The sequence below is a fragment of the Pyrgilauda ruficollis genome, unplaced genomic scaffold (assembly GCF_017590135.1).
Source record: "Pyrgilauda ruficollis isolate IOZ18807 unplaced genomic scaffold, ASM1759013v1 scaffold89, whole genome shotgun sequence".
In the NCBI taxonomy this organism is placed as follows: Eukaryota; Metazoa; Chordata; class Aves; order Passeriformes; family Passeridae; genus Pyrgilauda; species Pyrgilauda ruficollis.
In genome coordinates, this window is record NW_024530932.1 from 578,760 (window position 1) to 592,782 (window position 14,023).

Here is a 14,023-nt window from a genome sequence, read left to right on the forward strand (position 1 = left end):
TACAAGTTCAGAGTGCACAAACAGTCTGGATGAGCTGTGTCTGTCACATTTACAGAGGGGAAGCAGCAGAGGTGCCCAAAGGCCACAAAGTGCTATATAGATTGGGATGAAACATCATCCCTCAGATATGAGAATGAAAACTCACCAAGCAGTATCACCACAATCAAGTACCTTATGGGCTGTGTCTGTAAAGCTGTGGAGAAGTACTTTGCTGATCAACTTTTAGGTTGGAAAAGGCCTCTGAGATCATTGCACCCAACCTTTGACTGACACCACCCCGTCAACTCGACCACAGCACTGAATGCCATGTTCTGCTGTTTCCTGAACACCTCCAGGGATGGTGACTCCACCACCTCCCTCCAATGTTTAGAACACTTTCCATCAAGGAATTCCTCCTGATGTCCAGCCTGAACCTCCCCTGGCTCAGCTTCAGGATATGTCCTCTCATCCTGACACTGGCTGCCTCAGAGAAGAGCCTGACCCCCACCTTCCTACCACCTCCTTCAAGGAGTTGTAGAGAGTGATAAGGTCCCCTCAAGCTTCATAGCAGTGCTTCTGGGGCACAAAAGCCTTTCCACAATCTAAATAAAGTGGTGGGATGGGGGAATTAAACCAGTTCTAATAAGCTTCTCCCAGGAAAGACAATGGAACATGACAGCCTCTGACTCCCATGCTAGTGTCTGATCAGCTGCCAGAGCAGGGCAGATCTCTGCTGCCTTTTTCTCACTGCTCCTGGAGAAATTACAGTTTAGCCCTGTTCTTAGTGGGGATTAATTTTCAGTGTGGTGAATTTATGGGAAGTTAATTTGTTCTCAGGACGAAATTGTGTCAGTTCAAATGTGCTTGGTTAATTGTTGATGGCATTGGTGTGGCCATTAGATACAAAACCCACATTGCTTTGGGGGTCAGTAAAGGAAAACATCCTGATTAGCTTAGTGGCAGGAGAGAGCAATATCCCCTGGACAGTCAATATTGAAAGAAAATTATACTTAATTAGCATACTTTATTAGCTAATTGACTGTGGAATGCTTTTAAAGAAACAGCTAGAGCCTGGGGTTGGATTCTTCCCAGTACATCAGCAGGGAAGGCACAAATGGTCTTTCCTGTATCAGCTGTGATTGCTGGACCACTGTGTACTTTCTGATGCTGGAATATAAAACCAGCAAGGCCCCAGTCCTGCTGTAACCTTTGCTGGCATCAGAGTGCGTTCAGGCAGCGTGCAAACAGCACTGGCTTGAAACACTGACCTCACCAGTTCCCTGCTCTCTGTCCCTCTTGCAGCTCTGTGGAGAGCTGCTGCCTAAATGTACTCAGCAGCCGTGCTGATTGCAGCAGTAGCCACACCAGAGCTTTCTGCAGCGAGGGAGCAGTGCCCTGTGTTATCAGTGTCCTGAAGCACAGCATATCTATGACACTGCAAGGCACAGCACTGTTTGTTCCCCAGAACCTGGCACGGGATGAGTGTGAACTAAGGTTTCAAAAGAAACATTTTAAAACAGGCCTTAATAGCTTACTGCCTGTGTTTCCTGAGACCACGAGGTTGGACAGATACCTGTGTTTAAATGCTCTGCTTTGCTGCCAGTGAAAACCTTGTCAGGGCTGGCAACTCCAAACCAGCAGAGATAGTTGAGCATTTATGGGTTAAGATAGACAGCAAGTGATTCCATAAACCATCAAATATTAAGCTGTGTTTTTAGAAATCCCATGCCAAATTATGGGCAAGAAGATAGAAAAGGAAGGATCTTTTTCAGCCCTGAATCACATACTTAGTTTGGCAGATGTGTGTTAATGTGCAATTTCTCAGGTTTGTGTTGCCCCTCGTGTGAAGGCTTCACTGACAGTGCTTATATTTAGGAAGATTCCTGCTCAAGTTCTCGCAGTTCCTGATACCTGAACAATTACCTTTGTTACCCTTTCCAGACTTGTGGAGATGGGAGACTGAAAGGCAGAGAAAACTACCAGAATACAGATCCTCACCTGGCATAAATTACTCATCTCTCTTTTAATTTGGGCTGGCATTTCAGAGCCAGAACACGACTGTCTGCGAACACGAAGCAAAGCCAGCGCTGTTACAGTGCACAGGTGACAGACACAGCCCTCCCTGGGGAGCCCTGGCCCAAAGACTGCCCAAAGCCATCAGGCAGAGCCCAGCTGCACCCCCTGCCACCCTGCAGAGTGTGGCTGTGCCCCGGTGAGGGCAGGGCGAGGGCCAGCCCTGCAGTGGCACTGCCCCGTGGGGGTCATGCTGCTGTCCCTGCGCAGCACGATGTGCTCAGCACCTCCTCACCCCTCTGCACTGATGAAGGGCTGTCCCCCACGGGAAAATTCCTTCCAGCTCCAGGCTTGTCAGAGCACCTATTTTCTTGTTTCTTTGTATTCTGGTCTGCGGCTGTTATTAATGAAATAGAAGGTGAGCCTCGTTCACTTTGCCTTCCTTTGCCCACGCACATTAATTTAAATGCAAATTCACTCAGAAAGATCAAAATTAATTATGCTTTCTGCAGCAGGCTACATGGAAAATGGAAATGCACAGGGCTGGCTTTTCCCTTTTCTCCTTGATTTTTTGGAAGTGCAAAGGAAAAACAATGTCGAAAAATATTAACATATGCATCTAAATGTTGCATGCTTGTTTTTTTTTTTCCTGATGCTTTTTGCTTCTCTGAAATTCCACAGTTGCTTTCGTTTGCAGACTGTATCAGAAGGAATATTGAAAGGTTAATCTCTCAGTGACATAAATTGACATCCAAATGACAAATAATATTTTGTTTTCTACTAATAAGAATCAATCTCCATTAAGAAAAACTATGCTGACTCTTAAGAAATTTGTCCATTATTGCCTGATCAGAATATATCTGAAGTATGAGACTTAAATTTTTTTTTCAGTGGAGAAAAAAAAAGGCATAGGGGGAGTTTTCTGTGCCTCAGCAAGTTCAGGCATTTATATAAGTTTCTTAAATTAAAATGCAGTCAAGTAAATTTGTGACTCAAGGCTCAATGCAGAGTCTCACAGGCTGGAGCTTCACATCTGGGCACAGCAGCTGAACTGCTCCCAGGAACCAACATATGGACAGGGCTATCCTTTTTTTTTGTCAGATCCTGGAAAAAAAAGGCAAAATTCTGACAGTTTTTTTTTTTTTTTAAGGGGAATGGGTGCAGGAATTATGTGCATTGTGCTACAGAGACATTAGGTATGCTCTGAGAACCCTGCTGGACCAGTCTCTGTGAAGCTTCAGTGGAGCTGCCAGGGTGACTATTACATGACCTTATGCAGGAAAAATAGGTGGTCAAAGATTTTAAACACTTAAGGCCAATGGGAATAATGAAATGAACAGGTAAACCAGAGGCATTTAGCCAGATGCTCAGTCAGGCTGGAGTTTACTTTCTTGGTAGTCTGTGGGAAGTGCATGCTGTCCTGCCTCTGGGCCTGACCCTGTGCTTAGCACTGCTGCTCTTGGCCAGCGTGTCTGGAGACATCAGTTCAGCCAGCTCACTGCCTGCTCTCCCTCAGCCAGCACTGTGGTTGTAGCTTGATGAATTCATGTATTGCAAGAACCAGAGGAAAGAAATGGATGCTTATGATCAAATAACTAATTTTTCAAATTCCACATGCCATTAAGAAAGTGCCTTTTTGTGTCCCCATAGCAACTAGAGTTCAAGGTGTCTTTGTAAAACACATGGCCAAAGATCTTCCCTGGAAAGCTTACAAATGAAACAAATCAGAGAGAATATTCAGAGAAAAAAGCTGACAAAGAAAAGGGATTTATCCCCAGCTATGGAGCCATTAAAAACAACATCCATTTCAGGGGCTGAAATTGAATCTCACTCTGCTGAGATTTTACTGAACACTGGATCTACTCTTTCTACTAATTTCCCATAAAAACATGGATCTAGCTCAAGATCTGGTCCTACTCTTTAAATATGCTGATGAATCCTCTCAAAGGTCCTTCTACCAGGAAAACAGCCTAGCTGAATGATCCTGGATCCAGAAAGTGCCCTACCAGGGTCAGCCCTGTGCCCTAAAGACTTAGCAAGAGGTGGAAGCAGCACACAATTGGTAGCCTGACCCTTGTGAGCCCTGCTGGGCTCAGGAGCTCAGTCTGGTGTCAGCTGAGTGGTACCTGGAGGGGGCTGGCCAGAGCTGGTCTCTGCACTGGCCCTGGAAAATAGACCCAGGTGACTGTGCTGGCACTTAGCGTGTCAAAACATCTCTTGGCCTGCAGCCAAAGAGGGCCTTTTGAGAGGGGCCATGTGAAGAGATGCTGTGGCCCTGCTTGCCCCAGGCTTGCTGCCGAGAGCTGCAATCCTTCAAGTGGGCTGGTTGTTCAGATTGCTGCTCTCAGCAGCTGCCATTTATTACAGTGGAGGCAAGCACAGTAAATAATCACGTCAGATACTTTCTCTCTTGATCTTGTGGCCGAGCTTAGTTTTACTGTGGTTTCTTTGGTGTGCTTTGCTTTCTGCCATCATGCTCAGGAATCACTCGAGTGCAATGTTAGCACAATAAATCACACAGCCTTTTTTTTTTCCAAATAAAAGCAGAAAGCAATAGCTTCGAGTCATTTCAGCATCCTGTTTTTCTTGCTGTCAGCTCAGTGAAGCAGAAGTAGGCAAACTTCAGCCCTGCAAAGGCTGTGGTTGCTAGCATGGTGATGTCTCTATCCTTGTTTTCTCAGAAGTGTTCCTGGGAACACTCAGACAGGGCAGCTGCAGCCAAGGGAGACAACAGCATGGCCACTGTCTAAGGTCACAGACAAGGGACAGCTGTATTTATTCAGTGTTTATTGTCAAGGAAAGACCTCAGCAAGTTTTAGAATAATCTTACTGTCTCTACAAATTATGCACAAAGCCAGCACACCCACGCATACTAAAATGTGAATTTTTCCTAGCAAACTCTTCTTATTGCTACATGGGCACCAAAACTGCCATCTGGTTAAGGTGGTGGGATGTATCTCAGCCATGCTCAGCTCACAGGAGCAGGTGCTGTTACACTTCTCAGCTCATGCGCAACATTTTTGTGATCAGAAAAGGGAGGTTGGTGCCGCCGTGGTTCCTTGGAATTTCCACTATTTCTGCAAATTTAAGCAACATGCTGCTGATGATTGATTATAGTAATTTTGTTGTTCATATCACCCTATTCATATCACAGCAGGTATTGTTTGTAATTATTAAGGCTATTTGTTATTAGAGATGCATGGGTGGTGAAATACAATGAGAAGCAAACAATTTAACTGGTAATAAAATTAGCTGATGATGGAAAGTCAATCTGCTAATTATCTCCAAATTGTGTCTGTCAGTTGTGTTTTGCATTTCTTAGACTCCTCTCTCCCCAGTAGAATAGCTTTTGCAGGTCTGCATTCTGAGCAACACACTGAATTCCTCAGCAAGGGAGTTCTTCATCATGTTACCTTTGTTCTCATACAGGCTCACATAACTTCATAAATACTTCGTGACAAATGGGCATTTGTTTGTGCAATTTATTGCAGAGCAGGCAGGACGCTAATTTCTTTGTAGAAGATTCTTTATGAAACTTAATAAAAATTAGGTCAATTCCTTCAATTTCACAAGTATTGGAAAATACAAAGTACTTTGATTTTTTAGCTGTTAAATTTTCAAAACATTTTGTGACATTTAAGTGGTGGAGCACACATTAAGATCAGCTTGAGTCATGTGGATAGAGTACCCTTGAGTCATGTGGATAGAGTACCCTTGTCAAAGCTGCATAGGGGCTTTTCTTGCTGTTCTTGCTTCCTAGTATTGTCTCATTAACTGTTTCATTTTCTGGGATTCTAGTATACAGACAGTGAAAAAACCTCACTATGTGGGCAGCAGGACCTGTGGAATTTGGTTTTCTGTGCATTTTTGTGCAGTGCTATTTGCAGCTGGGCATGGCACTGAGGCTGTCATTTTAGCTGGTGTTTGTATGGTTGTTTGACAGCACTTCATCTCCTTTTTATAGCCAGTATTAATAGGTAATTCCATAGCTGGCTATGGGAAAATTAAAGGTGGCAGTCAGTTTTTATGTGTCCTGTCAGTTTGCTTGTATTTTTAATTTCTCTTTTAAATATGGACAGGTATAACAAATAACCCACACAAATATAAATATTTTTCCTCAGATACCTTTTATAAAAGACATTATTAAAGGTAAACATTGAGTTGCTTTCCAAGCAAATACCATCCTGTTTGGAAAAATTACCATGCATTAAACATCTTAGAATTAAAATATTTTAAGTTTTTTAAAAAAATAAATATATGGATTTTTTTTAACGCAAAGTTGGAAGAAATTCCTGATAGAGAAGATGGAATATGGTCAAAGACTTAAGACCTGTCATAATTGCTTACACTTCCAGACTAATGGAAGCCTGTACACATAGATATAACTTTCCCTGATTCATACCAGAATTGTACCACACAGAATGTGTGTTATGTTTATGTCTTTAATAACTCACAGAACTGTAGAACGGTTTGGGTTGAAATGGACAATCAGAGATCACCTAGTCCAGCCCTTCTGGCATGGTCAGGGACATCCTCAGCTAAATCAAGTTGCACGGTAAAGAAGAGTGAAATTGATGTCACTTAAATTTGAGAAGTTTGTGAATGACTTTTCAGCTGAGGAATGGGCAAAGGTTTCAGGTGCCAACCTGCCTGCAGTTGGGGGGTGACCATATTGGGGTCTGAGGCAAACAACCTTCCAGAGGAGGATAAGCCAGCAGAGTAGAAGTAATCAAAGAGAGATGGAAAACTAGAAAGACATTTCAACAGCTGCCCAATGATGCTGCAAAGAGAGGAGCCAAAGCTGTTTTACATAAATTATAGAAATACAATAGATGTGGAGGAACCACAATATTGACTAAACATTGGAGGATGTAATATTGGTTAAACAGACCTGTGGTTTGAACAACCATGGCCACTCTTACTCTCTGGACAGTCTATGGCTGCTTCTCCAAGTCAAAGCCAGTCTGGGATATAAGCGAGCTGAAGTGTTATTTTTACAACTTTGTTTCATGTGTGAAATACACATCCAAACCCATAAACCTTACATAAGGGAGCTGAACAGCTCTGCTAACCACAAGGATTATACAAAGACTGTGACCTGCTGTGGCTGAGCTCTGATGCACCGTCACAATGTCAGAAAGTAATTATTAATATATGCCTGATCTTAGATGCAACAGGAGTCACAAGATAAACTTCTGTCACCCGTGGTCTTGGATTGCCATTAATTTCTGCAGGAGGCAGCAATGGAAAACATTAATAAGAAAAAACTGGGAATTATATGCTGCTAAAACCCCCCCAAAACAACCCTGCAAAAGAGAAACCCTTCAGCTTTAGATTGGAAGCAAGGGGAGCTCTGCCAGGTGTGGGAGCGCAGAGAAGCCCTCAAGTGCTGCCCACAGCTGCAGCTGTGCCTCTGCCCTGAGTGAGTGTGTGTGTTTACCCTGTCTGGGAGCAGGACTCTCCACGTGCACGCCTGAACTCCTGCTGATGCCAGGTGAAGCTACTCTGCCAGAAAACCCTGGCTCTGGATATCCAAGAGAGCCATCAACCCTTCATTCTGACAGGCATTAGCAAGAATTAATACAAGTGATAATTAGTCCCTCGGTTTGGCTTCTTTTCTGTATTTAAAGAAAAAAAAAAGAGCTTTCCTGCTACAGGAATGAGAGGAATGTGTGTCTGCCATAGGCAGGCTGGATTGGAATAGCTTCCCACACTGCCAAAGAGAAATCCAGAGCTGTTCTAGTGAGATTTTTGGAGGCTTCCTGTGGAAAATAGTCATAGGAGGAAGGCAAATAAGTGGTGACAGGTGGGGCCAGGTCTCTTTGTCTGACTGTTACCAATTGGTGAGCAGGATGCCCAGGAATGTGTGAGATTTCCTACCTGAAAGAGCCTTATCAAGCTCGGAGAGCAGACTCCTTGTGGGGTCACACTTTTCCCCAGAAAGCAATGCTGGTTTCTGCAGGACCCTGGACAGCTAACGCTTGGGAACAACCTTGCTGAAATTTGCTGACAGTAAAGACTGAAAGTGGGAAGCTTTGGTGATCTCACTCGAACCAACATAGAATTGCGTTTGGACATTGTCCCCCACTCCATTTAGCATTTCCACTTGACATTAGCTAGTGGCCCCCTACAAAGAGTAAGAGCAGGGAAGGAACAGGTAATTCCAGGTCCTTCCAGAAGAATACACGCAGCTTTCCAAGCACGGCCTGGAAACCAGAGGCGCACTGATGTAATAACAAGGTCACTGCAGAGGAGCAGCAGCAAAGGCACACTTCCATCTGTCTAAATCTTTGAGTATGTTTGAACATAATGGTGTACTGAGGCTAAAGGACTGGAAATGTGGGATGACGTGCTTAAATGCACAACCTCTGTTTGCCCTTGCGAAGATTATGAGCCATACCTAAAAGAGCATTGCCACAGGACCAGGTAAATTGCCTTTTATTGAAACATACTGTAATATGAAGGGGGGAGCTGGGGGGAAGATTCCAATTTAACACAAATACATTGCATTTCAGGCTCCCAAATAACTATTGATATCTGATGTCCTGGAGCAAATCATATCTTCCTTGACAAGTCAGACAGCTGCTCCTTCTCTATCTTCCCTTTGTTATCTTTAATAACCATGGATTGTTGTGGTACCTTGAAAAAAATGTTTGCAACTTACTTGATGGATGTCTCACCTCCTGCTATTAGCCCTGGTTCATGGGTTCATCTAATGCCTGTTCTTGCCTACAAAAGTCAGATCAAGTGCTTTTGAAATGAGTGTGCTGTCACTGCACAGTGCACACTGTGTATAGCTCCTTCCCCTCCAACTGGCAGCTGGTGGAGTGAACAAGCTCTCCTCATCACCCTGAAATATGTTAGGTAGAAACAACCTCCAGAGCTCATCTCCAGGTCCAGGTATCTGCTCAGAACAGGGCCAATTTTAAAGCCCTATAAGACTGTTCAAGGTCATCCCCAGACAAAGCCTGACTATGTCCAGGGAAGGAGATCCCACAGCTTCTTGTGGCAAATGTTTCCACGTTTGATCACAGTCACTGCAAACAATTTTTTCCATTTAGATGTAGGGGAATATTTTTATCTTAAAAATACAGGATCACTAAGAGTTGTAAGATACATCTAAAAAAAAAATCTGAGCAATTTCACATAGGCTTTGAATTGAAAAGACAAAGCAAATCTCCTTCAGGCTATCAACAGTCCTCAGGTGTGTCAAAGGAAATAAAGACAAATGTGGTAGAAATGGCTGGAGGTGGTGATATTACTGCAGGTTCCTCACTTTTCTCTGACAATCTTTGCTTCCCCCAAATGTCAGTCAACACCATGGACTATGGAAGTTCTCACTACGTTGCTTCAGCCGAGCCCAGAAATGTGCTCAGCCCAAAAAACCTTCAACAGCAATCCAAAGCGTGCGTGTGGGTTAAGCAAAGTTACTTGTCCATGTGATGCAAAGGAGGAGTGTTTGTGTTGTCCATTCAGCAGCACAGCTGTAGAAGCACAGCCTTCTGCACGGAGGAACTAAAGAGGTGGCCAAGTTTATAACTTGAACAGCCATGATCCCCTCTGCAGTGTGCTGGTGGCAATTCCCTGCTCACTCCGACACCAAGGGAAACAAATGCAGCTGGAGATCCATACCTGTTTGACCAACCTGACAGGTCTCTGTTCCAAATCACCAAAGGGAATCCAATAACAGCAGCCAACTGCTATTGTGCATTTTGGAATGACTTTTAAACTACAGCATTTAATAATCTACTTCTAGGAAACATCCTCAAATTGAGGGTATCAAGGAAGTCATAAGTCACCCAGTATTAGCTACCCATGTGCTTCTACTTTCTGTGCCTCTATTTCCCTGATTAATCTATGGCTGAGCACTGATACAAGCTGCACATCCCTAGTGAGGTTTTTCATTCCCAAATGGGAAACACAAAGTCCTGGACCAGACTCTAGCACAGGCATATTTTTAGAAGGAAGGGCGAGGCTGATACATTTAGTACTGAGTTTTGGCAAATACAGTAATAAACAGTATCCTCTCTATATTTCCCAGTGTTGCACACACAAGCTGTGCTGATGGAGCATTCAGCATTGAGACTGGCCCTTCCAGCACTGAAATGGGAGAAGAGATTTATGCTTTAATGTGTGTATTGCGTACTCCTCCCAGCTCTCTTGTGTACTCCTTGTATAGATAAGACCAAAAGAAAGGTATTTTTTATTCCATCTCACTTTTGTAGCTATCAGCTGAAAAAAACCACCCCAAACCTAACAGAAATTTAGCTTTTCTATAATGAAATTAACAGCCATGCTTTGTGATTGGAACAGGTCCCCAGTGGTACCCATCCCGTGTTGGCCTGCAACTAGAACGCAGTGAGTATTCATATGGCTGAATACATCAGCCTAATGTATTGCTAATTACTAATCCACCTAATGTATTACTAATTACTAATCCACCTAATGTGTTACTAATCCTCTGACAGATTCTCCTCCTCACAGCATTGCTCTCTCTATACGTGTTATTGGGTGAACTGTCGGTACATTCTCATCAACTGACATCAATTATTACCTTACTAGTTTTTCTCATTAATAAAGGAACCTAATGGCTTTCATAACCACTGAGTGAAATGTTCCAGAACACAGTGTATGATCACACCATGAAGACAAGGCAGTTTTAAGCCCATTCACTCCCTTTCTTCCCTTACTGCATTTCCTGTTTTAATATTTGCTCACTGCTTCACCAGAAGATGCAGCTGGCTGCCAGAGGCAGCCCCTGTGTCAGTCCACAAGTTCTTGGTGGACAGGGCAGTGGAAAATAAAGCTGCCAGGGGTTGTTTGGTGTTTGGTCTGTGGATGTGTAGAATTGCAAAGCCATAGAAAATGAGGCTGATGGGTGCTAAATTCCACCAGCACCTGATGGAATTTAGCACCCTCACTGATGTAAACAGTCAACAAACTTATATTGAAAGGGAGACCATACATAAAGAAAAGAGCAAAGAGGTGTTGCAGCCATAGCAACATCCTGTGCCAATGGCTGTTGGATTTTTCCAATAGCCAGCTCACTTCATATATTAAAAAAAAAAAAGAAAACCAAATATTGTTATTTCATGTGTCTGCCTGCACACTCTAGATCCATTAGGATGGAAACAGATGCCTCAGAATATGCAAACAGTAATGTAATGCTCAGATACACATGGTCTGCCTAGGTCAGACAGCTAGCAAAGAATTCTTGGATCGTGAGCCTTTGCCCAAGAAGTTGCATTCATCATCAGGCACTGCCTGACGTAAAACAGCCTGAGAATGCAAATGCTTGAGCAAAATATGTCAGTGAGGGAAAGGCTGTGTAACACAGACTTTGCCATCAGTCCAGCTAGCCAGAACAAGAGGTGCTCTGTGGAGCTGTGTGTGTGATGGCAGGGCCTGTCTCTCATGGGGCACATTAACAGGGCCAGCAGAGTACAACTGTCACACATTGCTGCCCGCTGCCACAGCAGCCTCACGCTTTCGTTAAAATGGGAAAGGAATAACTCTCATGGAAGAGCTCTGGGTTGCTAACCTGGAGAATAAGTACCAAGTCACCAAAGTAAATCAGAATCCAAGCTGGACCTACATCTGGAGCACCAGCAGGGCAGCCTCAGCACAGTGCTGTGCCCTCAGGAGGGTTCTGCTGCTCATGCCATCTCCTCTTCCATTTTTGTCATTGCAGACGGGCCCTTTTTGAAGGATTCCATCAGCATCCAAAGCCTTGCCGTCTCCTCCATCATTACACTGTATTTTACAGACCTGGGTCAGCAGGTTGGTTGGACCACAGTAAGTATGTCCTTGTAACAGTCAGCATGATACATCTTAATGGGCCATATGTTTTGGCATCAAATTGCTTCAACTTCCTCAGCCTGTGCTTCCTTATGTAAAATGGTGTAATTAGATTATCAGCACTCAAAACAGAATTAAATGGAGAGTGAGCCAAGTTATCAATATGCTAACTCTGACTTCCAATTAAAGATTAGAAGGGGAACATAAAAATATTGCCTGAGGAAAAAAACCCAATTTTAAAAAACAGTTTTAGCTTATCTTGGGCTCATATGCCTGTGCAAAACTGTAGCCAAATACATTAATTTTCTGAAAGGCTCCTCAGCTTTGAAAGTGGAAGCATGTTATAAAGAAAAAATGGATCTCTAGTAATCCTGTTACTAATGCAGGAAAATAATTGGATAGAAATGCCTTACTCTTTGTTCAAGCAAAGAACAATTCTGACAGAGACCAAGGATTCCAGGCAGAAGATGTCCAGCCAGGCCCAAGAGTAAAAACTTTTGAATCTCCTTGTAAAACAAAAGCATTTTCCATGACAATAATACCTGTCTTATGACGTATGTAGACCTGGTTTGACTTCAGTTATTTTCCTATAAGCAGCTGCTGGAAGGTCAGGGTGCTGACAGAGAGGCAGCACATTCCACTCAGATGGGATATAGGGAACTCTAACCCTACAGGCTCCTTTGGGAAAGTGAGAAGTGAATAAATCCTTTCACAGCCCAAAGACAGAAGACAGTAGAAGGATTTGAAAGGACAGTGAAGGAATGGGAGAAGCGACCTTTCCAATGTCCTGCAGCAGGCACACGTGGAGGAGCTGAGAGGAGTCTCACAATCACTCTGACCAAGCTTTTGCTGCAGTTTGCATGTAGAGCACTAGCTGAAGTAACACACAGCCCACATCTGTACATTGGGCAACGAGATTCCAAATTTCTGTGGTGAGAAACACAGGTAAGACAGACCTACAGTTTCTGAAAGCCAGAAAAGCTATGATAAGACTACTTATGGCAATGGAAAGCAAACCTCTGATTGCTTGCAATTCCTTCAATGAAACAAGTGAGTTTTTTGCTAACTGGCATCATGGCTGTTGCCAAATTATTAGGCAGCTCACAGATCCCACCCTGTTCACATGGGGGGACTACAAGCCACTGTCCTTCCTTGGCTGTGCCTACAAGGATGGAGCTTTTGAGTGTCAGGTGTTTGAGCAGCTTGCAGCTGATAGTCCCAGTTCCTCTCTCCAATAGGTCACTACAGGCTAGGAAGCATTCCTACAAGACACTTGGAATGGACCTGCTACTTTACAGTTCCTTATTTCTTGCAAGGTACACTCAAGGGAAAGGTAACAGTAACCCCTGACCTGGGAAAAGTCAGCTTCTGGATCAGCTCTATAAGGTCACATATCCATCCCAGCTGCTCAAGATCACATGCACTTCTCCCTCTCCTGAGCAGCACAAATTCTGGCAGCTTTTAGTCCCTGTGAGGAAGAACATGACCTGTGTCCATCCTTCCCAGTTCTGAAAGGATCCAAATCCCTCGGGGGTGACCAGCAGTTTACTTCAGTGGAGCTAGAGCATTTCCCACTGTGTGACCTACCTGTTTTGAGTAGAGGTCTGTGAGTTTACTGAGGCTTTACCCCCTTCTGATTAATGGCCTGCTGGGACCAGACTAATTAATGCCAGTCCCGATTCCTTCATGAATCCATTCCACCACCTCTCAACCATGGAATTTCCTTGCAAAGCAAAATTGTGATTACTGCAGCTTCCTGTTTGCTACAATTAAGTAATCTGCAAGAACCTTATTTATTCTCTCTTTTCCTGGTGGTTTATGTAGCCTAAGACAGTAACATAACTAAAGCTTAATATCCCATTATAAATACTGCAGTTATGACCAGGAGTAGGTACTGCAGGCAGTGGCATTTTTTTATGAGTTAATCTGCATGCAAAAAGTTGACTCTGTGAGTTTCTGAATATTCATCTTATCCCATTCTGCTCCATATTCTAAATTGTCTCTATCCTCAGTGGGAGAAATCTTCTTCCTAGCCACATCATTTAAACAGTCAAGAGAATTTTATATTATAGCTGGTCTATAGCAATAGAGAAAAGGTTCACAGAAGAGTGTATTCTAACAACAGCAATTAGAAATGCATTTGTACACAGGATGTGTGGTTTTACTGCCATGTTTACTGTCTAGATCTCCTGTGCTCCCATCCCCCTTTTTGCTCTACCAGATTTATGCACAC

At 43.5% G+C, this 14,023-nt stretch overlaps 1 protein-coding gene across 2 annotated transcripts in view; it reads left to right on the forward strand.

The window, feature by feature from the left end:
• The window catches only part of TECRL (trans-2,3-enoyl-CoA reductase like), a 58,993-nt gene that overhangs the window by 22,321 nt on the left and 22,649 nt on the right, over positions 1-14,023 (forward strand). Inside the window, exons 3-4 of one of the 2 annotated variants that reach the window (XM_041488225.1) lie at positions 10,306-10,350; positions 11,684-11,787. In XM_041488225.1, coding sequence (XP_041344159.1) covers positions 10,306-10,350; positions 11,684-11,787 — 149 coding nt within the window. The remainder of the gene's footprint in view (positions 1-10,305; positions 10,351-11,683; positions 11,788-14,023) is intronic. The other variant, XM_041488226.1, reaches the window with a different exon arrangement.